At 48.1% G+C, this 26,405-nt stretch overlaps 2 protein-coding genes and 1 pseudogene across 11 annotated transcripts; 2 read left to right on the top strand and 1 right to left on the bottom strand.

The window, feature by feature from the left end:
* The first annotated feature begins 2,648 nt into the window (after window positions 1-2,648).
* Window positions 2,649-4,424, top strand: LOC118540910 (delayed-rectifier potassium channel regulatory subunit KCNS3-like; annotated as a pseudogene).
* A 6,889-nt stretch (window positions 4,425-11,313) lies between these two features.
* On the bottom strand, window positions 11,314-14,271 carry ARMCX6 (armadillo repeat containing X-linked 6). 6 transcript variants are annotated; one of them, XM_036100260.2, is made up of 4 exons: window positions 14,126-14,271; window positions 13,729-13,973; window positions 13,292-13,409; window positions 11,314-12,982 (listed from the first exon to the last, which is right to left on the bottom strand). In XM_036100260.2, the coding sequence occupies exon 4, from the start codon at window positions 12,834-12,836 to the stop codon at window positions 11,934-11,936; it is 903 nt and encodes a 300-aa protein (XP_035956153.1). In that variant the 5' UTR covers window positions 12,837-12,982; window positions 13,292-13,409; window positions 13,729-13,973; window positions 14,126-14,271; the 3' UTR covers window positions 11,314-11,933. The 6 variants fall into 6 exon arrangements, with proteins under 6 accessions (XP_035956153.1, XP_035956157.1, XP_035956152.1 ...); XM_036100264.2 differs by having other exon boundaries at window positions 13,741-13,973; XM_036100259.2 differs by having other exon boundaries at window positions 13,729-13,819.
* Window positions 14,272-19,600: 5,329 nt separating this feature from the next.
* On the top strand, window positions 19,601-24,930 carry ARMCX3 (armadillo repeat containing X-linked 3). 5 transcript variants are annotated; one of them, XM_036100273.2, is made up of 6 exons: window positions 19,601-19,765; window positions 19,869-19,918; window positions 20,297-20,376; window positions 20,669-20,729; window positions 20,991-21,061; window positions 21,339-24,930. In XM_036100273.2, the coding sequence occupies exon 6, from the start codon at window positions 21,485-21,487 to the stop codon at window positions 22,622-22,624; it is 1,140 nt and encodes a 379-aa protein (XP_035956166.2). In that variant the 5' UTR covers window positions 19,601-19,765; window positions 19,869-19,918; window positions 20,297-20,376; window positions 20,669-20,729; window positions 20,991-21,061; window positions 21,339-21,484; the 3' UTR covers window positions 22,625-24,930. The 5 variants fall into 5 exon arrangements, with proteins under 5 accessions (XP_035956166.2, XP_077920585.1, XP_077920586.1 ...); XM_078064459.1 differs by having other exon boundaries at window positions 20,269-20,376; XM_078064460.1 differs by lacking the exon at window positions 19,869-19,918.
* Window positions 24,931-26,405: the final 1,475 nt, after the last annotated feature.

Below are 26,405 nucleotides of genomic sequence, written 5' to 3'. Positions count from 1 at the left end.
AAACACATGGGAGGGCAGTGTCCTGGCTGCCCACTTGGCCCCCTGTGTCCCTGCCCATTCTTAACCTTGGCCTGGTGCAGTCCCTTCAGCAAGTAAAAATGATAATGTTATAAAAATATTTAACTAAACTAAATATAATTCCCCCTGTAAATAATGTTCTCATGTAGCCCATTCACCATTAAAACTACTTAGGATTATAACCTCACACAAAGAGAAGCAAGCTACTGCCTGTACCTTGCTCAAGAAACTTAGAGTTCTCAAAGCTAATTTTTAAAACTCATAGCCATCGAATATTACTCAGCCGTCAGAAAGGATGAATAGTTACCATTTGCATCGATGTGGATGGAACTGGAGGGGATTATGCTGAGTGAAATAAGCCAATCAGAGAAAGACAATTATCATATGGTTTCACTCATCTGTAGAATATAAGAACCAGCACAGAGGATCATAGGGGAAGGGAGGGAAAACTGAGTGGGAAGTCATGAAAGAGGGAGAAAAACCATGAAAGACTTTTAACTATAGGAAACAAACTGAGGGTTTCTGGAGGGGAGGTGGGTGCAGTAATTGGGTGATGGGCATTAAGAAGGGCAGGTGAGGGGCGCCTGGGTGGCTCAGTCGTTAAGCGTCTACATTGGCTCAGGTCATGATCCCAGGGTCCTGGGATCGAGCCCTGCCTCGGGCTCCCTGTTCAGCGGGAAGCCTGCTTCTCCCTCTCCCATTCCCCCTGCTTGGGTTCCCTCTCTCACTGTCTCTCTCTCTGTCAAATAAATAAATAAAATCTTTAAAAAAAAAAGAAGGGTACGTGATGCGATGAACAGTGGGTGTTATGTGCAACTGATAAATTGTTGAACACCACATCTGGGACTAATGATGTACTACATGTTGGCTAATTGAATTTAAATTTAAAAAAAAAAAGAAAAAAACCTCATAGCCATCAATTTAGAGTTTTGCTAAATTCCAAAAGCTCTCATTACATATCAGGAAGCAGGCCTGGAAGACTCTGACTATAGATCTTTGCTAGATGCTATAGGTAGTGAGAACTTGGGACCTAAAGGAAGTGTCCATTGGAGAGGAATTTTGTGGAGGGAGAGAGAAGAAGGAATCACAACCAGCCCCGTCTCCTGGCTCAAATCAATCCCTATATCGAAACCCTAGAGGGGGTGGGGATTAGAAATGACCAGATCTGATATCGGAAAATCTCAGAGCATTAGGGTGAGTTTCTCACTTCCCCAGGCACAAGCTTCAAAAAGTGTGGGGTCTGGCATGGGGCAGCCCAAGTGGGAGGATAGATAAGGCTGAGAGAGAAGGTTGGTGGGAACATACCCCCCGCACTTCCTTTACCTCCACCCCACCGCCCCTCCCCTGCCCTGTTTAGAAAGTCACCAAATCCATCTACTACCCAGTTTAAAAGTCTGGATAGTGAAAAATACAGAACTCTAGATACATATTTACACATTGACAATTGGTCCTTGTGAGATGCAAATATTTATTCAAAGGGAGATACATGACATGGTTATTTGAAGTACTTTTTTTTTTTAAGATTTTTATTTATTTATTTGACAGAGAGAGACACAGCGAGAGAGGGAACACAAGCAGGGGGAGTGGGAGAGGGAGAAGCAGGTTTCCTGCTGAGCAGGCGGGGCTCGATCCCAGGACCCTGGGATCATGACCTGAGCCAAAGGCAGATGCTTAACGACTGAGCCACCGAGGCGCCCCTTATTTGAAGTACTTATTTGTGGTCATAACTTGAGCTATCAAAGTACCTTCAAAATCACCCCATATCCATACATCCAAGAACAAAGAACAATAGAATACTGAGGGCTAAACTTAATGGAGACCTTGCCAGGGTTAAAAAAAACATGATCAAATAAACCAGAAGAACCAGTTTGAGCTACTCCACTGCTAGGGGAGAGGGAGCAAGAGAATATAAAAGTAAAATGAAAAAAAAAAAAAAAGAAGGGGTCTATAGGGAGAGTTGGGGGCGGGGAGAGCATCCGTGGAACAATAGGACTTAATTCTTGTCCTTTTCCTTTTCCCTCCTCTTTAGGAGTGACTATGGTGAAGCACTTGATCATCCCCCCCCTTTTTTATTGCTGTTCCAAAAGCAGCAGAAACCACAGATATGCCTAGTGTGTTGACATATGCCTAGGTACAGTGGAATCGAGGTAGAATAGCATTGCAAGGGAAGGTATAAAGACCGTGCCTATTCACAAGCGAACAAACCCAGACAAATACATGGGAATAAAACCACAAAAGAAATGGGAAAGATCATTAAAAAGAAAGATTCAACAAAATGAAAGAAGGATTTAGATAAGGGTGCCTAGATGGGAAAATTATAAAGATGCCAATGCTTGCCAATTAACCCATAAACTCAGTGCAATTCCAATGAAAACATTACATATTGGATTCTGCAAGGACAGGCGGACAGACAGACCCTGGGCGGGCCACCTGGCTCTCCCGCCGCCGCCTCAGCGGGCGCGGGGCTGCGTGGCGAGGCCTGATGCCTGCAGCGCGGGCGGGCGGGCGGGCGGCATCGTAGAGCTCAGCGAGCCTGAGTCGCCCAGACTCTTGCAGTTCCCGGCAGAGTGCGTGCCACAAAGCAGACGCCGTCAACAGCAGAAGCTTAGGGTTCTACAGATGTTCTACAGATGACAAAGGAGCCCGTCGGTGGAGGATCCTATCTCACCCAAATCTGGGAGAGCGATTTCCCAGCAATTGCTCTGGGTGATACAACCAAAGAACAGGAGTCTTCTCTTCTTTTTGGCCACGAAATGCCTACGTGCACCACACATTCCATGAGGGAAGAAGGGCGGAGCTTCTTGGATGATGATGGACATTCCACTGGACAGAATGAGGGCAGAGAGTGTGACATCTACACCACAAGGGTGCAGTGTGAACTTCCTCACCTCCCTTCCCGTCCAGCTCCCTGCCTCCTCTATCCACCGCGGTGTTGGGTGAGTTTTTTCCATTGCCCTGGACAAGAGGAGGAACTTGTCAATTTTAACGGGGGGGGGCGGGGGCTTTAAGCAGTGCGTTGACCAAAGCACCCTTGTACAGTTTCCTCACACCAGACTCAGAAAGCTGCTCACCTGCCACTCAGAAGAGGCCATTCTGGAGCCGGGCGATTACCACAATGAGGCCAATAAAGAGTGTACTATTTTGATCGGAACACCTCCTTATTCAGATGTGTTTTGCATTTTTATTACACGGGAAAGCTGCAATGTCATTGGAGGAACTGTGTGTGTTTTTGTTCTGCCAGGAGATGGAGTAAGGGGGCCTTGAGGAGCTCTTCATCAGTTTCTGCTGCAGTAAGTGTTACCAGGAACGCAAGGAAGAAAACCACGGAGGAGGACTGGGACCAGGAGAGCAATGGCACGAATACCAGTTCCTCCTCTGAAGAGTTTTCTCTGAGAAGGAGCTGGAGAAGTTTGACAACGGGTGATTTGGTCACTTCCTGAAGAAGATCTGGATTTGAATGGAAAACCCAGCCTACTGCCTGCCTGTCCCCCAAGTTCATTGCCATCTCCTCCGTGAGCATGACGCTGGCCTCCGTTGTGGCCGTGTGTGTCCACAGTATATCAGAGTTCCAGAAGGAGGACGGAAAAGTGGATGACGCCATGCTGGAAGGCTTGGAGACTGCGTGCAGCACTTGGTTCACCTGCAACTTTGCCAGCCTGTTGGGCGCTGCTCCCTGTCAAAAGAAATTCTGGAAGAATGCTCTGAACATAATTGCCCTTGCTTTCATTATTCCCTTCTATGCCACTTTGGCTGTAGACACCAAGGAGGAAGAGAATGAGGACATTGAGAACATGGGCAGGGTGGTTGAGATCCTCAGGCTTATGAGGATCTTCCAAATTCTCAAGCTTGCCTGGCACTACGTAGGACTTTGGTCTCTAAGTGCCACACTGAGACACAGCTACCATGAGGTTGGGCTGCTGCTTCTCTTTCTGTTTGTGGGCATTTCCATCTTTTCTGTGCTTATCTACTCTGTGGAGAAAGATGACCACATGCCCAGCCTCACCAGCATCCCCATCTGCTGGTGGTGGGCCACCATCAGCTCGACTACTGTGGACTATGGGGACACCCACTCGGTCACCTTGGCCGGGAAGCTAATTACCAGCACGTGCATCATCTGCGGCATCTTGGTGACTGGATGGGTGTCTCCACATTATCTCCAACAAGTTTTCCAGAAGCAGAAACACACTGATGTGGACCAGCGCAGTGAGGACCCACCAGGGAAGGGTCATGAGCTTTCTTGCTTTAACATTAGAGATATTTGTGCACACCAGATGCACGTCTTCACTACCAGTCTATCTTCTGTGGGAACTGTGGTGGGCAATCCCAATTCCACAGGTGCTTCAAGCATTGAAGACAGTGAGAATGTTTATAACACAGCATCCTGGGACAATTACACTGCAAAATGAACAGGGACATTTGCGCCTGTATCTTGTGTCCCTTCCTGATGTTAGCTTAACACAGTTTTAATAAACCTCAATGGGTTCATTAAAATCGTTTAATTCTCAGGGTGTACCTTTCAGCCATAGTTGGACGTTCGTTGCTCCAAAATGATAAAATATTCTTTATTTTCCTCATTAAAGTGAATTAAATGCTTGTTCTGAAATTTATTTTTTACAAGAGAGAGTTGAGCTAAGATTTTGGGAAAAAAAGTAAATGGTATTGGGTGGGATTTACTACTATGGCTTATGTATCAGTCTGTGTTTGTCATTTTCTCACATTAAGCTAACTGTAAATTACTGATAAGTAGAATCAAAGGCTCAGTGACTGAAGACTACATGCATGTTGGATCCACAAAATGAGACAATACATGTAAATCTATGTTCATGTTCTAGACATGGAACCTGGGACCCTAATTATGGGGAAAAATTGGATTCTGTAGTAAATGTCATTAGTATAACTAATTGTACCTTTAGAGAAAATTAAGATACAAAGTCTACCTCAAAGCAAAGGTACGCAAACACATACACATTACACATACACACCACTAGTAGGTTAAAAAGGGAGCTAATTCTAAAAAAACTGTACTTATATTAGAGGAAATACAGGCAAAAGTATTCTAGTAAACGTGGGATGTGAAGACTGTCCTAAATAAATGAAAATACAAAAGTTCAATAGAAAACATTGACAAAAACAGAAAACTTAAATTCCAGATTGATTGAAAATACCACACCAAAAAAAAGAAAAAAATCAAGGAAAGGGCTGAGGGAAACCATTGCAACACGTGAGTTCAACATGTGCCAACACCCATATTTCAAGTGCAGCTAATGACTACCATGTGCCAAGCGCAGCAAGTCTATACATAGAACATGAACTTGCTCTACTCTCACACGAATCAACTTACTGTGGTGAGGGGAGAAACCGGTCCCCGCTTTCCCATGTTGTTAAAGTAAGCCAGGGGACGGCATTCCTAAGTTTCCTCTGGGCCAGAATATGTCCTGAGAAGGAACCTGGGGCAGAGGCCTGCTCACAAGCACCAACACCCACCTCCCTGCTAACACACACACCACCTGCCATAGGGCCCCCCAGTGAGCTGAGGGTCCCCGAGTCAGTTAGAGGTTCCTGGGAGAAAGGTGTGCCCCGGGGAGACTTGACACCAGGGAGCCGCAGAAGGGATGCCCGGCTGGGTGCATGAGGCTCCCAGATGCACCACACTGCAGCAGGAGACCAGAGTGAGAAGTGGTGCTGGCCACCATGACCAAGTGGGATTTATCCCTGGGATGCAAGGGTGGTTCAACATTCGCAAATCAATCAGTGTGATAGAACACATTAATAAGAGGAGGGAGAAGAACCATATGGTCCTCTCAATTGATGCAGAAAAAGCATTTGACAAAATACAATATCCTTTCCTGATTAAAACTCTCCAGAGTATAGGGATAGAGGGAACATTCCTCAAGCTCATAAAATCCATCTATGAAAAACCCACAGCGAATATCATCCTCAATGGGGAAAAGCTGAGAGTCTTTCCCTTAAGATCAGGAACACATTAAGGGTGCCCACTCTCACCACTGTTGTTCAACATAGTACTAGAAGTCCTAGCAAAGCAATCAGACAACAAAAAGAAATAAAATGTATTCAAATTGGCAAAGAAGAAGTCAAACTCTCTCTTTTCACAGACGACATGATACTTTATGTGGAAAACCCAAAAGACTCCACCCCCAAATTACTAGAACTCATCCAGCAATTCAGTAATGTGGCAGGATACAAAATCAATGCACAGAAATCAGTTGCTTTCTTATACACTAACAACTCAACTGTAGAAAGAGAAATTAAAGAAATGATTCCATTTACAATAGCACCAAAAACCATAAGATACCTCGGAATAAACCTAACCAAAGAGGTAAAGGATCTATACTCCAGGAACTACAAAACACTCATGAAAGAAATTGAAGAAGACACAAAAAGATGGAAAAATATTCCATGCTCATGGATCGGAAGAATAAACATTGTTAAAATGTCTATGCTACCCAGAGCAATCTATACCTTCAATGCCATCCCGATCAAAATTCCAATGACATTTTTCAAAGTGCTGGAACAAACAATCCTAAAATTTGTATGGAATCAGAAAAGACCCCGAATCGCCAAGGAAATGTTGAAAAAGAAAAACAAAGCTGGGGGCATCATGTTGCCCGATTCCAAGCTATATTACAAATCAGTGATCACCAAGACAGCATGGTACTGGCACAAAAACAGACATACAGACCAATGGAACAGAATAGAGAACCCAGATATGGACCCTCAACTCTATGGTCAAATAATCTTTGACAAAGCAGGAAAAAACATGCAATGGAAAAAAGACAGCCTCTTCAATAAATGGTGCTGGGAAAATTGGACACCCACATGCAGAAGAATGAAACTCGACCATTCTCTAACACCACTCACAAAGATAAACTCAAAGTGGATGAAAGACCTCAATGTGAGACAGGAATCCATCAAAATCCTAGAGGAGAACATAGGCAGTAACCTCTTTGACATCGGCCACAGCAACTTCTTTCAAGATACATCTCCAAAAGCTAGTGGAACAAAAGCAAAAATGAACTTTTGGGACTTCATCAAGATAAAAAGCTTCTGCACAGCAAAGGAAACAGTCAACAAAAGAAAGAGTCAACCCACAGAATGGGAGAAGATATTTGCAAATGACACTACAGATAAAGGGCTGGTATCCAAAATCTATAAAGAACTTCTCAAACTCAACACCCAAAAAACAAATAATCAAATCAAAAAGTGGGCAGAAGAGATGAACAGACACTTCTCTGAAGAAGACATACAAATGGCTAACAGACACATGAAAAAATGTTCATCATCATTAGCCATCAGGGAAATCCAAATCAAAACCACACTGAGATACCACCTTATACCAGTTAGAATGGCCAAAATGGACAGGGGAAGAAACAACAAATGTTGGAGAGGTTGTGGAGAAAGGGGAACCCTCTTACACTGTTGGTGGGAATGCAAGTTGGTACAGCCACTTTGGAAAACAGTGTGGAGGTTCCTCAAAAATTTAAAAATAGAGCTACCCTATGACCCAGCAATTGCACTACTGGGTATTTACCCCAAAGACACAGATGTAGTGAAAAGAAGGGCCATATGCACCCCAATGTTCATAGCAGCAATGTCTGCAATAGCCAAGCTGTGGAAAGAGCCGAGATGCCCTTCAACAGATGAATGGATAAAGAAGATGTGGTCCATATATACAATGGAATATTACTCAGCCATCAGAAAAGGTGAATACCCAACTTTTACACCAACATGGATGGGACTGGAGGAGATTATGCTAAGCGAAATAAGTCAAGCAGAGAAAGTCAATTATCATATGGTTTTACTTATTTGTGGAACATAAGGAATAACATGGAGGACGTTAGGAGAAGGAAGGGAAAAATGGGGGGGGGGGAATTGGAGGGAGAGATGAACCATGAGAGACTATGGACCTGAGAAACAAACAGGGTTCTAGAGGGGAGGGGGGAGGGGGGAGTGGTTAGCCCGGTGATGGGTATTAAGGAGGGCACGTACTGCATGGAGCACTGGGTGTTATATGAAAACAATGGATCGTGGATCACTACATCAAAAACTAATGATGTATTGTATGGTGACTAACATAATATAATAAAATTAAAAACTACAAAAAAAAAAAGAAGTGGTTCTGGGTTACCTGTTACCCACTGGGGGAAGAAGTGAAGTTGGGTCACCCCTCCCACCTTGCACAAAGGTAAACTCCAAGGAGATCTGTGAGATGACCCTTTCAGGGGAAAGGTGTGAAGGAGTTAGGAAACCATACAGGAGACTCTCTGTAATCGGGGCAGGAGGGAGGGCAGCCTAAGCCACACATAGAAACAAGAGGCACTAAGGGAGAAGGAGCCTGGCCTCAGGGGGAACTGGAAGCCCTGAGCAAAGAGAGGAAGCAAGTGACAGAGTGTGAGGTGACGCCTGGGGCACGTGTAGCAGACAAGGGATTGGCCAACCCTCTGCGGGACTGTGCTGGACTGTGGTGAGGCGCCCATCTGCATCTTAGACCAACTGGGGGGGGGGGGCGAAGGGAGCCTGGGGCCAGCCCTGGCCACAGTGGTCAAACTCGAAGAGGAATGGCGCTGTGGCAGCTGAGAGATTGACCTGGTGAGGGCCGTGCCTGTCTGTGGGTGGCACTTCAAAGTGAGGGGTTGGTGGTGGAAACGGCTTTGAGACCGGCGCGTGGGGTCCCGGTGAGGAGGCAGAGTCTGAGACTGGCTGTATGGGCTGGGAAGCCGGGTGTCTGCAACCTCCTGTGTGTGCCCTTCATGGGGGCGGGGAGGGGGGAGCGCAAATCCCAAGACCCCCAGGAGAGGTGGCAAGCTGGGGAGGGCACTGGGAGTTGGTGTGCAGCCGGTACCTACAGGCACCCAAAGTGGACGTGCTCAGGAGATGCGTAAGAAGCAAGACCGGGCCTTTTGTGGAGCTGGAAGGCAGTCCGCGGGGACGGGCCCCCAGATTCACCCAAGAGGCAGGCTAGGCTGGGGCGGGCCCCGTCAAGGCGGGGCACTTCCCCACGGAGTGTGACCAGCTGCAGCTTTGATGCCCTTGTCGAACGTTTAGCATGGGGAAGCCCAGAAAGAATCTGTTCACTGTAGCAGGCAGGTGGGCACGTTCAGTGTTGGTGGCCCCACGCCGTTTCATTCTGGATTAGGTGTGGGGGGGGGGGGGCGTGCACCACGGTCTTCCTGGGGCTGACAGCCTCTGAATGTCTCCATCGGGCCCTGACTGGCAGGCATGCTCCCGAACCCCCTCCCCGGCCCTAGGGCTCCTGCCTGGCCCAGCAAGCCACCAAGGCATAAAGGGCAGACCAGGGGCCTGAGCTACCCGACACGGGGGGAGTGTTTGGGGGAGGGCAGTGCCAGCAGAGGCACCGGAGGCTCTTGCCTTGGGCCCGGGTCCCGCCCTGGAGACCCTTGGACGCCAACGGGCTTCCCTGTGACAGACAGTTGCTCAGGAGATGAGCAGACAGTCTCCAGGCCCTCCCTGTGTTAGAAGTCAGCTGTGGCCCCAAAGGGCCAAGGGCCTGCCTCGGAGAGGGGGGACAACTGCCTGTGGCAGCACTCGAATGGGGATTCGGCAGAGCGCAGAGGAGTGGGGAGGTGCCTGTTAATTTGGGACCCCGAGCCAGGAGGAAGGAGACCTCCTGCCTTTGTGCTGCGCTTCAGGAGGCTGAGCACGAAGGGGTGTTGCTGAAGACAGCGCTGGCCAAACAGGCTCCACCGGGACAAGTGGGTGTGGGAGCTGTCTGCAGGGCACCCCTGCTTGGGAAACACTGCCCAGTCCCCCTGAGGCTGGCTTGGGAGAAAGGGCTGGTCACATTAGCAACTCTTAGGAAACATGACAGGGCCCTGCAGCAAGCAGAGGAAGCCCCCTGGGGGGGGGGGTGCTGTGTGTGTGTGTGTGTGTGTGTGTGTGTGTGTGTGTGTGTGTGTGTGAGAGAGAGAGAGAGAGAGAGAGAGAGAGCCCTGCTGGGGGTGCGTTGTCACAGCAACCACAAGTCACATGCTGGCCATCCAAGGTGCTAGTGCCTGGGGAGAGGCGGTGTCCCCGTTGCGGGTTGGAAGGTTCCCCAGAGATGGTCCTGGGACCCGGCCCGCACCCGTACCTGCTAGTCAGCCCGAAGGGTGCGGGGTCGGGTACAAGCTGAAGAGTTTAATCCCCCTGCCCCCCAAAGCCCGGGAGGAGGGAGGAACAAATACGACTCTGGTGTGTGTGGAGGAGAGCATGCAGAAGGCAGAGTGCGGATGCCCAGGGCACCGTGGCCCGGAGCAGCAGCCCAGGGAGACCAGGAGAGGGCACCAGGCACAGAGGCAGCCCTGCGCAAGGGAAGCTTCTTGTGGCCTGTGCTGTGGGCCAGGGCTTAGGGGAAGAGGACCATCGCTTGACACGTCAAAACCCCTCAGGGAAGCTGGCTTTGGTGACGCAGGGGCCACGGGCTGCTGGGAGGGCTCTGGCAGCGCTCAGCGGGGAGGCTGCCTGAGCCGTCCAGCTCCACGGAGTGGTTCCGTGCACAGGGCTGGGCTCCTCCTTTCCTCCCAGGGGGGCCAGGAGCTTGCATGGGGGTGACGGAGACGTCTCTCCCGATGGACCGGCCATAGCCCCGCCAGGCACCCCAGCGTCTGCCCTACCACCCTGACCGGGAGTTCGCGCAGGGCTCCACGGGCCCCTTCTCGGAGGTCCCCGAAGGGACTGGGGAGAGGGCTGAAAGGAGGTTCCCCCGAAGGAAGCGGGGGCCAACCCTTCTCCCTCTGCCAGCAATTGGGGCTTGGGGTCCCAAGGAAGGGAGTGGGCCCGGAAGTGGGTTTAACAGCCGCTTCGCAGGAGACAGAGAGAGAGAAGGACACCAAGGGGCCACGCAGCGAGCGGCAGCCATCGTTGCTAGACCTGGGCACTGAATGCCCGGCGATGGGTTGCCAGGTGGTCCCCGGGGATGCGTAGACAGACCCCAAGGATACTGCCCTTCCTGCCCAGGCTAGCAGTCCAGGAGAAAGCCCTTCCTCCAGGGATTTCCCTGCTCCAGGTGCCAGGCACTGGGCCGCCGGCTTCCCAGGTGCTGTGTCCTGCAGTCCTCATTCCACCAGGCCCACCTCTGCTCCCTGGCTTCCGCCCCTGACCCCCAGCCCCTTCTCCAGGCCGATCCTGAGCACTCCCGCCCACCTCTGCCCCCGCCTCCTGTGAGCGCCCAGAAGCGCGCCCCTGTCAGGGAGCATAGGCCCCAGGGAGTCAGCGTTGGTCGCCTACTTCTGTCTTCCTCTGCATGCAGACTGTAAACTCAGGGACAAGTTCCACGTCTCGTTTTCGCCAATCAAAGCGCACAACTTTATTGATGATACATACAAACGTAGGCCTGGGTGGATGAGGTTAAGTCAGTACAGCACAGGCAAGGGGCGTGTCCTTCGTGGACGCACAGGTTCACCATCCATCAGCTCGCACAGAAGAAGGAGTAAATGGGAAAGAATTCGACCTAAGCGGCAACAGATGCGTTTTCAGCACGAGCCCCGACACGTGTCTGGTCTCCACAAAGCGGCCCGGCTTGGACAGGGAGACCGCCACGGGCAAGGCCTCCCTCGCCATGCTCTTACAGGATGTTCCGTAGCCACGGCTGGCGGCTGAAAGGATCCCTTTGCCGCAGGAGGAAGGCCGCAAGGGAGTAACCGCCAGCGCACACGGCCTGCGGACTGCAAAACCAAGAAGTTACTCCGAGCTCTGGGGGGACCCCTGCCTGGCCCGGAAGAGTGTGGTCCTCCATGTAGCAAGTGTAACTTGCACCCCGTGATGCGGTGACTGGCTAAGGCTGGCTCTTCAACAGCACCCACTGCAGACCCTTTGAATGAGAACACGGGGGTGTGTTCACCGGCAGGCTTTTGGGTGGATTCCGTCCCGTTCGGTTCCGCTCCGCTCCAGGCGGCCATCTAAGAGGCCAGGGTGTCGGGGGGAGCCTGTGTGTTTCCGTTCCTGATCAAGAGGGACACGAATGAGAGCAGCGTTTGGGCACCCAGCGATTCCCCTGCCAAGACTGGCTTTTCAGACAAACCCATGGACAGTTTCAAAACCTGAACCTCGGCACATCCACTTCCCTCGGATGTCAAAGGGAACTTCAAGTCTGAAACGGACTCGGCAAGCATGTGATTAATAACTGTCATGCTTATTAACAAATTGAATCCGGCCTGCTGCAGAAATGAGATGCAGCAATGTGACACAGTCTCCCGACACACTCCATTGATGGACATCTTAATCTGGCCCTGGTTTTCAACCCTTGCATTCAAGTTATCCAGAGCACAGAAAGCCTTCTCCTTAGTAGCGGGGTCGGGAGTGGGGATGGTGCTGCCAACAACGGAGAGGCTGGTCAAATGACCATTGATACCATAGCTAAATGAAAAACCAGCATCCTTGGGCTGAGCAAACCACATTTTTCCCTGAATGAAAGGACACTTAGAGAGGTCAAGTACACACCTGAAATTTCTAAAGCTTTGAGTGCTCCAAGAATTTTTATGTTCATAGGGGAATGGGCGCTGTTTTACTGGGTGTGTTCGGTTGGCCTTGCCCCCACCTGAGGGCCTGTCCTCAGTGCCACCAGGGGCCCCAGGTTCAGTCCAATCCCCATCCTCACTCCAGGGCCGAGCCATAGTTGTGAAATCAAACCAAAGCTCAGGTTCTTCCTCATCCAGCTCCTGGTCATCGTCCCATTCTTCTTCCTCCTCCTCCAACTTGTCACTGTCATCTCTTCCTATGGTTAGCTTGTAAACACAGTAGCAGGCCCCAGCCCCAATCATCAGTCCTGCTGCCATCCAACCCACTTCCCGAGCCCGGCCCATGCTCAAGTCCGTGCCAGCCTTTGGACAGGACAGGAGAGGGCCTTGTTCCACCTGACTGAGGAGGATTCTTAGGGCCACGGTGAGTAATGGTGGAGCGCAGTCCTCTTCAGCCTCTCCCGGGCTCCTGTAGCTCCCTTGTGATGAATCTATGGGTGCAAAATGGTATTAGGGTCCTGTGCTGTGTCTGAGTTTGTGCCTCACTACACAAATAGAGTGGAGTTTGAGTTCTGGTTGAGAGAGGTGGATTATTAGGAAACGACTTCTTTGTTCCTTTTTGTCATCCTCTATCTACCCTCAGGACCCACCATTTCTCTTCCAGGCCCTACAGAAAAGGGCAGGGGATGGGGCTGTGCTACGATAGCCAGGAGGGTGACAAGGAGAGGCACACACTCAGGTAGTTTCCTCCACTACCACCCCTTCCCCCAAAGATTCACAGGCAGGTCTCTCCCACCAACCTCTACCAACGTCAGGTAAATTTCTTCTTCTTCCCTCGTCTTCTGTTGTCAGTACTCCTTCCACGGAGATTGATGGACAGTCTGGCAGAAGGTCGGAAAGACAGCTGGCTTTGGAGAACTGAAAGTGTGGTGGATGGATCAGCACTGAGAACACGGGTCCTAATACCCGCTTTTCTGCATTTTCAGCTTTTGACTTTAAAGTATTTCTCACACCTTCCCGAGTTTCCAAACGCGGGCTCCCCCCTCCTCCCCCGTTATCGTCCGCCATTTCCCCAGCAAAGGCCGCCACACCCCTTTCCCTGCACTGAAATGGGAGGGGGTGTGGAGAAAGAAAGGGCCAGGAGAGGGCGACTCGGACCCGGCCCGCGCAGATGCCAGCCCTTCCTCCTCCGCCACCCCCAACGCCACCCCCAGCCAGGGTCCAGGGCTCATCCCACCTTCACACGGACCTGCACGGTCCCAAGGCAGTTTGCTCCTTCCCTCGGCACGACTTTTGAGGCGACCTATGGGCCAATAGACCCTACAAACCTGCAAACAGGCAGGGAACCGAGGGGACGGAGTGCTTGGTGGACGGAGCAGGACTCGGGACACGAGTACCCTGAGTGTGGCACCTTGCTTCGGAGTCTCTGTCAACCGCCATTTACTCGCCTCACCCCCACCCAAAGTCCGCCGGTTCTCTCCGCTAAATGGGCACAAGGGGGGGGGGGGGCGGTGGTATTTAGAAAGTAGGCGGGAAGGGAACCCAGCCCGGATCAGCCCGAATCTGGATCCGGGGCGCCCTTGGCCCTCTCCTCTCCCCACCCGCCTCTAAGCAGAGCCCAGGCTCCTACCGACCTCGCGGTCCGGGGCTAGTTTCCTTCTTCCTTCACACGCCTGCGGAGTAATGGGGGGCTGGTACCCAGACGGAGGCGACTAGCAGGACTTCTGCTCTAGGCGGCTCTTGGTCACGTGACGACCACGTCACCGGTGAGCTCTGGCCCCCAATTTCCACTCCCACAAGCAGTGCGGCAGGCGCCAGCCTGCCCCGTACCTCCCCCCTTTGCACTGGGCCCTGTCACTCTTTTCCTCTATAACAATACCATTAAGCCAGAAGTGGCCGTGGCTCTCTGGTGTTTGAATTTGCCTAAGTATACGAAGGGGCCGCATCTTCTCGTGGGTCTGTCCTTCCTTATCCTTCTTCTGGGGGGAAATTTCTTACCCTTTCCTTGGCTCTGAAACGCCTGCCGCCCAGTCCTTAATTTCTACCCCTTTGCACATCCAGTCTCTGCACCAAAATTGGGGGTGGGAGGTGGCATAAAAGGAAGCTCAAGTAGTGAGGTTTTTATTAATATTTTTCATACATTTATGTTCTATTTCTTCCTTCCTTTTTTATTGACTCAAGCTAGATTATTTTGTAACCAGAAAACATAATAAATCTATTTCACTTGGAGAAAAAAGAATTCAAGTTATGTACATATGTGTGTGTGTATATACATATATATATGTAATAAACAAAATTTTCCAGTTAATAGAGAGGCCTCATTGATTTGCTGAAATTAATTTGTACCCTGTTGAAAACGTTTTCTACTGACTGCACAGGAAATAGCAGCTTTCAAACAGCATATTAAAATTTAAAAACATATCCTTACAAACAAAACCAGTGTGCTTTCAGATGATTTATAAATTGGTGGATAAAATGAATCTATAGTGAGGTGGTCAGTGTTTTACTTGTGGCCATTTTCAATAAGTGAATCACTATCCCTTTCTTATTCCTGGCTTAACTCACAGTATTAAGTGTCAGATGGCTGAGAACTTCATAGAAGATTGCTGGATGGCTTTCACTCTGGCTTCAAAGGACAGACTTTATGCAAACCCTAAATTCAGTTGAATCTTACCGTTCAGATGAACTTTAGAAATCAGTAACTTCGCAGGTTAGCCTGTCTTTTGTTCAAAAGTCTTCATTTAAATTCTATTCTGAAGTTTCATGGTGTAACTCAGAAATAATCCATAAATTAGAGTTGTCCCTGTTATCCCACTGATGAAAATGAGACTCAATAGATGAAATATTTATTTAATTATGACACTGGTGAGATATCTCCGGGATGTGTTGTTCATGTACTATATGTCTGTTACCCCAGCAGCCCCTAGTGCTCAGCATCTTCCAGTGGAGACAGTGGTGAGGGTCTGTGGGTGACTGTGAATCACTGCAACAGCCCTGAAATCGGTGTCATTTTCCCCTCACGAAAAGCATAGTTTACAGGATGCCAAGCAGTCACCACCAGGAGAAAGAGGCCTTTTCACTCCCTGCCTTCTGTTACAAGTTCACTGCACCACCCATACAAGCCCCTCAGAATAATCCCAGAACTCAGGGACAAAGTATGCAGAAGTTAGTCCCCAGACATTCAGCTGTCCCTGCTAGGGAGTCATACTCTAAATATAGACCCTTCAGGCAGCCTCTTTCTTAGAACGTTGAAATATGACACCCCAGCAGGAAGCTCCCCCTGTGAGGGGCCCCTGTGTGGGGGAGGCCCTTTCAGGAGGTGAGCCAGGGAGCCCAGAGTGCCTTGCTGGAGAATATTCAGAAGTCAAGAACACATCACAACTTTCTGTCTTCCTCAAAACGTTTATAGTCCAAACTCCTTCACCAGTATCACACCCCTTTTCTCTAAAAACGCTTACCACATTCGTTCTGCATCATCTCCTTCCACCGTTCTTTCTGTCTCCCTTTACTTTCTTCTCCTAGACAAGCGAATTCTATTTATGAAGCTTTACTAACAAATCTAACTGTCCATCATTCAATTTTTGGCTGCTTAGTAATTATATAAGTGGCTTTTGTTTGTTTTGAATGTATACATTAGAAAGAACTAAGGAGTTTGTAAAGCTTAACAAAGCCTCAAGGACAAAAGCGCCACTCTTCCCTCTCCTTACTAGTATAAAGTATCTCCCTCCCCCACTTCGGTATGTTTTCCGGTTATTCCAATGTGTAACTCCCCGACCACCATTTTCCCAGTCTGTCAGACTTTTCCCTGTCAGACCTTTCCCGTTTGAATCCACTCCCTCTCTAAAACGTCCCATACTCCATGGAAATGATAACCCTTTCAATTTCTCTCACTTCTTTGTCATTTAGATCCACAATTTCTACCGGGGAACCTAGAAGCTAGCATTTAAAATCTATTTTGCTCCCCATTATACATCCATCAACAACTATTTAAGGGCATGCTATTTGCCTGACATACCGTTTCAAAAGCAAAAAAGGAAAATCCTTAAGCAGTTCCTCAGACAAGCCTGTTAAAAGTTCCTGAGCCTGCAGAAGGCTATGTGAAGCCACTGCTGAAAGGAACCTTTTGGCTCAAATTGGTATGTGGTCCCAGGTGATAGTTGTCTTAGTGCCGCCAAACAAAAAAGGATCAGCAGATGCTAACACTAATGGGATTATAGAGAGTGAGAAAAAAATACAGAGAGAAGATCTTTATTTTAAAAAGCTATATTACTTTTTGTATTGTGTTATTTGTTTTTGTGTTGTGTATTAGTTAATTTTGTTTCGTTGCAGGCAACAGAACCCAAACCTGGTGTAACTGAAACAATGAGGGAGTGTTGCAGACCAGCGTCAGCTCTGAGGGGGATAGGTAGGAGGAATTCACAGACAGTCTCTTCAGGATGCCATCGTTCTGCTGTTTTTTTAAATCTGCATTCTAGATTTAAATTTTAGTAAGAGAGTATTGAGTTGGTCTCTTTTGGGCACAATGCCCACCCTTTTGCTGGGGGGAAAGAGGGGGGATGTAAAATGTAAAATGCACTTCCTTTCTTTTCCCAGAGAGAAATGTAAATTGTTTCAGACAGTTGATTTGCTGGAGCCTTTTCTTTTCTTTTTTTTATTTGAGAGTGAGAGAGAGCACAGAGAGAGAGGGAGAGGGAGAAGCAGACTCCCCGCTGAGCACAGAGCTGGTCGCGGGGCTTGATCCCAGGATCCTGAGATCATGACCTGAGCCAAAGGTTCAACCAACCTGAGCCACCCAGGCGCCCCTTGCTGGAGCCTTTTAACGACTTTGGATGTTAACCCATTGTCCAGCCATGAATGAGATGCTGGGGGCCTGTGTGCCACAAAATGTCTTAGTTGTGGTTTTCACATTCACTAAACATCAGAGAGGTATAGTTCAGAAGTGGTGATGCACAGGATCATATTCTAAGCCAGAGTGACCTGGCTTTCCTGACAGGATTCCTTAGGGTTGTACTTATAGTTCAGCGTCTTGCCCTCATTGTTGCATGATCAGCCCCTGACTTTATCTGAAAGCAGAGGTCTCTATCAAGAAAAGACCCCCATTCATAGAGACTTGAATATAAATCTAGATCTGAACACCTGAACCCATGCATCTCTGCATCCCCCCCCCCGCTTTAAGTGGGCCAAAAGGGAAGCTAAGTACTGATAGGAGTGACAAGTGAATAATTTACCCTGAGAAATACAACTGTCAGAGGGTACTGAATGTTTTTGTCAGTTTTAACAGTCCATTCTCTCTGTAAGCAAGCTACTACTTAAGAAGCCACAGCGTCATGGGGCGCCTGGGTGGCTCAGTCGTTAAGCATCTGCCTTCGGCTCAGATCATGATCCCAGGATCCTGGGATCAAGCCCCGCATCGGGCTCCCTGCTCGGCGGGAGGCCTGCTTCTCCCTCTCCCGCTCCCCCTGCTTGTGTTCCTTCTCTCGCTGTGTCTCTCTCTGTCAAATAAAAAAATAAAATCTTAAAAAAAAAAAAAAAAAGAAGCCACAACCTCAGAAGTTGCTTGGTGAGCCTGCAATCAGAGCAAGGGCACTGGTTCACCTTAAGAAGTGGCTTTCAGTTAAGGAAGCTCGAAGTACTCTTACACATTATGGGGATGGCTCTGCCAAGAAAAGCTGAATGTTCCATTCATCTTAGCCAGGACTCCCTCTCCCCAGACAGGGCTTGGGTGGGAAACTACCAACCCTTAGTCCTCTGACTCTTCTTTTCACACATTCCCATGCTTGAATAAGCCCCATGTTGCACATGATCTTTCTCTGAACACAGAATCACGTAGTTGATTTGGTTTTCTGTTTGCTAAATTTCAGTCATGCCTTAGTACTGCCTCCTAGAAGTTACACAGAACTTCTCCGGAGTTCTGCCTGTACCCAAACTCTCCAGTCTCTTGATTTACTCCCGTATTGTCTGTGGATTATACAAGTTATACTTAGATAATAGCCTTATATCTGAACTATTAAGGACTATCCCACTGTAGATCCCAACGTTCTGACATTATTTTTATTACTTTTCCCAATATAAAAAAAAGGTTCAGTCATTGCTGACAGGTGAATCATTGAGCTCACCAAACCAGTCAGTGAAATGTCTCCACACTAATGACTAGAAGCTAGAGGCCAAGTTCAGCCAATTTTATCTTCGTCTCAGTGTTTTTCTAATACTTATTTATTTCAAGGTGATATTCTCTCTTTGTATCTAAGTATTTTTGTAATATTCTTTGATGCTACTTACTTCGTCAGTGTGCATGCCTTTTTGGACAGGTACCCACTATGTACCTGTGACGTCTACTCAACCTTTTCTGTGTTACTGCCTTCTGAGGGCTCCATGCCTCTTCCTTGCTAACCGATGCAAGTGAAAGTCTGTCGCCCTCCTGTTGAGAACACTGGCCTAGTCAGAAGATTTATGCAATCTCAGACACTCTAATGAGCTCATTCAGGGTTGTGTTACGTGCTAGGCCTCAAGACATTAAGATTGTTTGGAGTGAGGTGCGTAACACTCCCCACGAGTGAGAAAACGTGGGGCTTTTGGAGGCCATCACCCAACATCACTCTCCCAACTCCCACTCTTCGCCCCCCCTCAAATGAGAATAGCTATACAGTAATTTTTTCTCACAAAAGAATGCTGGCTGGGGGCAGGAGAGGGCAGGACAAAAAGAACAAAAAAAGTATTAAGAAAGTAAAAAAAACCAAAAAACAAAAAACCACACTCTCACTCCAGGTCTCCTTTTCTGATGGCTTTTTCGTTCCAGATCTGGGACTAGATTTCAGAGGAAATGGTAGACATTAATAGCTGGGAGGAGGGGAGGTTGAAGGAGAGGTTGCTGTCCCAGGAGCTTAGGGAAGGAAGAGGCAATTTTTCAAAAAAGTACAAGTGGCCAGTAGCCCCTGGGGAAGATGCTGTCCCTTCCTGGTAATCCGAGGAAGGCAAACACAACTACGGGGAGATGGGATTAGCAAAGAAGAAAGAGTAACCAGGCCTGGTGTGGGGGAGGGAATGGAGGGGGGCGGGCCCTCTTCTGCCGCACTGCTGGTGGGAGGGGAAATTAGGGACCCGAGTTGGTGGATGACGTAGCTCTCACGTGACCAAGAGCTGACGTGTGCAGAAGTCCTTCTTGTTCTGGTCCTTGTTCCCGTCTGAGTACCAGCTCCCCATTGCCCTGAGGGCCAGCGGGCCTGCGGCAGAGGGAAGGAGGAGGAGAAGAAGGAAATTGTCCCGGATTCTTGCAGGTCAGTGCCTGGGAGATTCCATTAGGTGGGGGGGCCAAGGGCGTAGGGCGGAGACCGTCGCGGGTCCTGAGGCGCCTCCGCCGTCTCTTCCCCTCGCCGCCAGCTTTCCAAGACATCTGTCCCGCCCGCAGCCCATTTCGATGCTGCGAAATGGTGAGCAGGGGGCTGGTTGCGGAGGAGCCCAGAGAACGGGTGTTGAGAATCTGCTGGGAGCCGAGGCCGTAATCCGGAAAGGGAGCTGTGGCCTGGGTGTTGGCCCCCCAGTCCTTCAGGACGGCGCCGGCGGGGAAAGGCTGGACATTTGGGGAGGGGGAAGGTGCAATGTGATGTCGGCAGAACCCTGAGGGGGGTTAATAGGGGTGGGAAACCTTTGACAACCAGGCCTCTGAATTAGGAAAGAGTTTCGTGCTCTGGGGACTGGTCGTCCACCAAGCGCTCAGTAGCGGCCGTTTCCCGTCTTTCTGACTGTGGCTGTGTCTTCCTGACCATGGCTCTGTGTCTAGGGGGTCCGAGCCTCTCCTGGGTTGCCAGTCTTTCTGTAGGTTGCGGCACTACGCCAGGCAAGAGAAGAGGAAGGAAATTAACCCCAATCGGTGAAGGTCGATTTGAGGGTAAGGCTATCTGGGGACCCTAAGAGGGGCGGTGGTGGGGGGTAGGGAGAAGCCAGAGATGGCAATAATCTAGGTTAGGGCTGAGGCTGAGTGTGTTTCTTGCACTCTCGGGACTGTGGTGAAATGGCGTTCGGGGTGTGTGTGTGTGTGTGTGTGTGTGTGTGTCGCGGGGGGTGGGGTGGGGGTGGGGGTTGGGGAGAATGACAGAAGGAAAACCTATCAGAGAGTTTGTTCATAATCCTCCTCTCTCAACAGCACTTAGTCCCCATGTTTTCGATCTGTCATCCTGCAGGTCTGCTGTAGCAGGTGGCACCACTTGAAGCGAGGGAGGAAGTTTCCTCGGATCAGTAGAGGTCGGTGTAGGCGTGGGGGCTGCCTGGAATGGGGGAGGGGCTGGAAATCAGCCACAGTTGGACAAGCTCACCCAATCCTACCTTATTTCCCTAATATCCCTCCCGTTTCGGGTCAGGGAAGGGGCAGGTTTATGCATGTTTTGGATGGCATAGAGGTGAAAAATCTCTGACAGCCTGGATGGTGAATCAGGAAGGCTCGGAATGAACGTGAACAGTCAATCCATCAAGTTCTCAGCTCTCCCTGGCTCTGGTCTCTTGCAGATTGCAAGGGTTGTTGGGCGTGGCACACCTCCAGGGGAGGGAAAAAGGGACAGACTGCCTGTCTGGAGGAGGTTAGTGCAACAGTGCCACTCCCTGGGGACACCCGAGGTTGGGGTGGCTGAGGCCCCAGCAGAGACTAAGGGCTCCATTGCGTTTATCTAGGCTTGGGGAGAGGGTGGGCTGGGGAGGGTAGAGGGAGGGTGAAAGGAGGAGGATATAGAGGGTTTGTTAACAATCTACATTTCCTACCAACTATTCATTTATGACCCTCCTGTCCTTCTGTACAACTCTCTGCATGGGGCAACACAGAAGAGAAACTCAAACCCCATTTCCTTCCTCCACCCCTAGGTCCACCTCCAGTGTCAGCTACTGTGGCCTTGAAGTGGCTGAAGACAATCACCTTCCACAGGCCTGCACCCAGGCCTATAGCCCTCCTCTCGCAGCCTGAGTGAATACTCTGTTCCTTGGTCCCTGCTATTGTCAGGGACGATTGCATGGGCTACGCCAGGAAAGTAGGCTGGGTGACTGCGGGACTGGTGATTGGGGCTGGGGCCTGCTATTGCATCTATAGACTGACCCGGGGAAGAAAACAGAACAAGGAGAAAATGGCTGAGGGTGGGTCTGGGGATGTGGATGATGTTGGGGACTGCCCTGGGGCCCGGTACAATGACTGGTCTGATGATGATGATGACAACAGTGAGAACAAGGGCATAGTGTGGTACCCACCTTGGGCCCGGATTGGGACTGAGGCTGGAACCAGAGCAAGGGCCAGAGCAAGGGCCAGGGCTACCCGGGCTCGCCGGGCTGTTCAGAAACGGGCTTCCCCCAATTCAGATGATACTATTTTGTCCCCGCAAGAGCTGCAGAAAGTTCTTTGCTTGGTTGAGATGTCTGAAAAGCCTTATATTCTTGAAGCAGCTTTAATTGCTCTGGGTAACAATGCTGCTTATGCATTTAACAGAGATATTATTCGTGATCTGGGTGGCCTCCCAATTGTAGCAAAGATTCTCAATACTCGGGATCCCATAGTTAAGGAAAAGGCTTTAATTGTGCTGAATAACTTGAGTGTGAATGCTGAAAATCAGCGCAGGCTTAAGATATACATGAATCAAGTGTGTGATGACACAATCACTTCTCGCTTGAACTCATCGGTGCAGCTGGCTGGACTAAGATTGCTTACAAATATGACTGTTACTAATGAATATCAGCACATGCTTGCTAATTCCATTTCAGACTTTTTTCGCCTATTTTCAGCGGGAAACGAAGAAACCAAATTTCAGGTTTTGAAACTCCTTTTGAATTTGGCTGAAAATCCAGCCATGGCTAGAGAACTGCTCAGGGCCCAAGTGCCCTCTTCGCTTGGTTCCCTCTTTAATAAGAAGGAGAACAAAGAGGTTATTCTTAAACTTCTGGTCATATTTGAGAACATAAATGACAATTTTAAATGGGAAGAAAATGAACCTACTCAGAATCAATTCAGCGAAGGTTCACTGTTTTTCTTTTTAAAAGAATTTCAAGTGTGTGCTGACAAGATTCTGGGGATAGAAAGTCACCATGATTTTTTGGTGAAAGTAAAGGTTGGGAAATTCATGGCCAAACTGGCCGAGCGTATGTTCCCAAAGAGCCAGGAGTAACTTCTTGATTTTGTAGTTTAGAAGCAACACACATTGTAAAACTATTCCTTTTTCTCCACCTTGTTTATATGGTAAAGGAACCCTTTCAGCTGCCAATTTTGAGTGATGAATATCATTGTATCATCAACGCTGATGTTTATCTGAGTTGGTTTTCAGGTCCAAGCTGGATGAATGAATATCACTACCTGTTCTGAAAACACGTTTGTTGCTTTTTATCTCGCTGCCTAGATTGAAATATTTTTACTATTTCTTTTGCGTGACAGTGAACCGGTTGGTCATAAGTAAGCTCCCTCCTGTCATTTGCATTAACTTTGTATATCATCAATAAAGTTGTGTGTTAATGCTGAAAAAAAAAAAGAAAGAAAAAAGAAAGAGACCATCCTTGTCCTTTGGTTTTATAATCTAGTTGGAGAGATAAGAAATATACAAACAAAAAGATAACAGGATATCTGGAGCATATACTCATTGTCAAAAGTGTGCTCTCAGAGCATAGGGGAAGCAAAAGCTTCTGGGGGATATAATAGTCAGCTACAGATTCCTAGAAGAAGCGGACCATCTAAAATGATTCCTGAATGGCGTAGGTCCTTAGGCTTTCCAAGAGCGGGAGTGAGGGGGCACTAGGCTGAGAAAGGCATGGAGGTAGGAACCCTTTTCCTATGACAGTGAGGAGACTAGTCTACTTAGGGTGGAGAGTGTGGGGAATGGAAGTAAATAAATTTGGAAAGCTGAGCGAAGCCACTTTGTGGAGAGCTGTTTGAATAGTATCCCACTGAACACCAAGAGCCATTAAATATTTTTGACTAGAAAGAATAATTGGAATTCATATAGAGGCCTCTCTCACCAGCTGTGCAGTGTCTATGAGGGTGTGGAAAAATGGATCCTACCAAACCCTGGTGGTAGGAATGAGTTTACATTGAGTTTGTACGGGTATGTGGAGGGCCATTTGGTAATACATATAAGCCTTAAAGTATGTAAACCCTTTGTCCTAAGGAAATAATTGAATAATTGGCTAAAGACTGTATGTACAAGGCTATTCATCCCAGTACTGTCCAAAACAGTAAGAATCAGAAGCAACCTAAGTGTCTAGCACACCGGATTGGTTCAATAAATTGAGGAACGTTCACACGGTATATATGTTAGCTATGTTGATTCAAATCCATATTGCCAGGAAAAGATATTCATTCTGCATTGTTATATGAGAAAAGTAGGTTAGATAGCAGTGTTCGTAGAATGGTTCCATTTCTTTTTTGAATTAGTAAAACATATTTTAAAGTAGACACTACTATGGAATTATAGTTATCTAAACAGTAACTGGTGTATTTGAGTGGAAGGATAATGAGTGATCTTTACCTTTTTACTTTTTATTCATCCACGTGTTCTTATTTATATAAAATGGATATTGGTTTTTTGGAAATTTTTGAAAAAGGAAGTGTTGGGAATGAAGCAGGTGGGTGGAGCATGTACCGAGTAGAAAACAATTTAGATTAAAAATGAGATGGGTTAAAGTTTCCTCTCTGAAATGCTAGATGAGTGATGAAGATGGGGTTTGTCATGAAGGTTCAATTAAATAATACATGCAAAATACTTAGAATGTTCTGGCCACAGAGCAGTTAGCTAAGAAAAATGAGCACCCTTAATTCCCTAGAATGCAGGGTTGATAGTTTTTTGTTTGTTTGTTTTTGTTTTTTTGGTTGACTTTTATTTTGCTGGGGGCATTCTGCCATGTGTCAGTGTCATTTAATAAATAATAGCAACAATAAAGGTTAGCATTTATTAAGTGACTAGTGTGTAGAGTTCTGTCATTCCTGCAAGACAACTGTTAAAATAATTTCTCAGAGGAATAAGATTTTCTTATTTCCCAGGACTCAGTGTTTCCTCAGACATGATCTCACCAGCCTCCACAACATATTCCTAGTGAGATCAGGAAAGGGTAAAATCCTCTGTTCAGTGGCCTTCTGCTTCCAGCCCCAGGCTTCCATATACTTACCTTAATGTTGTCTATATTAGATAAAAGGGTCGGGGACTAGTTGGCTTCAAGTTGTTGCATATGGTGACCCTATTGAATCACGTACAAGTGGAGACTCATTTGACACTTGTTTTACTGGTGGGCGCGGGAAAAGGCAGTTAACATTTTTCTTGCTCTGTTATTAGGTAGGAGAAAAAGATTTGGGAGGGGAAGGCTAATCCACTTAAAATAAATTGAGTTTGAGGAATCTTTGTGATACCCAGATGGAGACAGCCTATTGTCATTTGAATGTATTCAGCTGGCACTCAGAGGGGAAAAAAAAAAAAAAAAAAAGATTTGGGAGCCACCAGAGGATGAATGGTAATTGAGGACATGGGAGTGGATGTGATTCCCAGAGAGGAGGTACAGAGTGTAACAGTGTAAGGAACTATGGCAGCTGAGGAGAGAAGCGCAGAGTTGAAACTGAGTGTAAGCCCTTGCAGACACTTTTACTATCCATATTTCTATATATTCTCTACGTAAAATTAGATGATACTGTAACTAAATTTTTGGAGCCTGATTTAAAATTTTTTAAATTTTCTCCTAAAAAATATTCATTGGAGATACTTCAGAAAATAGAGACAATGAGACTTGTTTTCTAACCCAGATGTGTAGCTTGAACACCTAAAAAAATATTCACAGGGCACCTGGGTGGCTCAGTTGGTTAAGCATTTGCTTAGGTCGTGATCCTGGGGTCCTGGAATCCAGCCCCTGCTTTGCTGGGCTCCCTGCTCAGCAGGGAGTCTGCTCTCCCTCTGCCCCTCCCCCTGCTCCTACACACCCTCTCTCTCTCTCTCTCTCTGTCTCTCAAATGAATAAAAAAAAACCCTAGAAAATATTCACATCAAGCCATGTTGAATTTGGGGTGCTGAGTGATTACTTAACCTCATTTTAAATGTGGGTCAAAATGAGGTTAAGTCATAAAAAGCCACCATGTGGCAGGGGCACAGGCCTGACCAGCCTCCATCTGCTCTCAGCAGATTTCTCCTCCTTTCCTTCCTTGCCATTCTTTTCCCCTCTCCCTGCCTCCCACTTCAGTCTTGATTGCCTCCTGCTGGGGGATCACTGGCTGTAGTCTCTTTGTGCTTCTGTGACCATTTAATCCCCATGCCACCAGGTCACGCACCAGTGGGCATTTAATACAGAGTAATAATTGTCATTGCTGTGGTAATGTGGCGACCCAGGGTGTGACCGGATGCCAAACATTTTCTGGAAGTCTTGTTGAACAGAGACCGAGAAGGAACTAGTCTTAGCGTGGCACAGCCCTAGGTGCACCGCATGTACTTGGGGTGTCCCACGCCTGGTGTTACTTGGAACCAAATCGCCTGGACTTCGGGAAGTGCTGTGTGAGACAGATGTGTGACAGCCTGGTCCAGGCAGGCCACATGGCTGGCCACGTCACTCGCTGATGTCCTGATGTTTTCACATTGGAGGTTGCCACTCTCAGTCATTTGGGGAAGGGTATGGCTCTAGGATTGTGGCCGTGATTGTGGCAGATCACGGGGACAGGGAGGACCAAGTGTGCTCTCTTTAGAGATGATGGCAGCTCCCGGGAAACCGAGGAAATTAGAAACTGGGAGAATATTTGGTTTTGTTCTCATCTAAAGGTTTTAGGAATTTAAGTGGGTCTACCCCAGTCAAATGTGTTCAAAGGTAATTTTACAAAAATGGAGTATAGTTCTCTTATAAATTGTCACCCAAAGCATAATATTTCAAGACTCAGAAAACTGGCTTTCTTTTTTTAAATTCGTATTTTACTTGCCTTGTCTCAATAAA

This window comes from Halichoerus grypus, chromosome X, assembly GCF_964656455.1.
Source record: "Halichoerus grypus chromosome X, mHalGry1.hap1.1, whole genome shotgun sequence".
Taxonomy (NCBI): Eukaryota; Metazoa; Chordata; class Mammalia; order Carnivora; family Phocidae; genus Halichoerus; species Halichoerus grypus.
The sequence above is the reverse complement of the archived record's forward strand: the minus strand, read 5'-3'. Positions and strand labels throughout refer to the sequence as shown.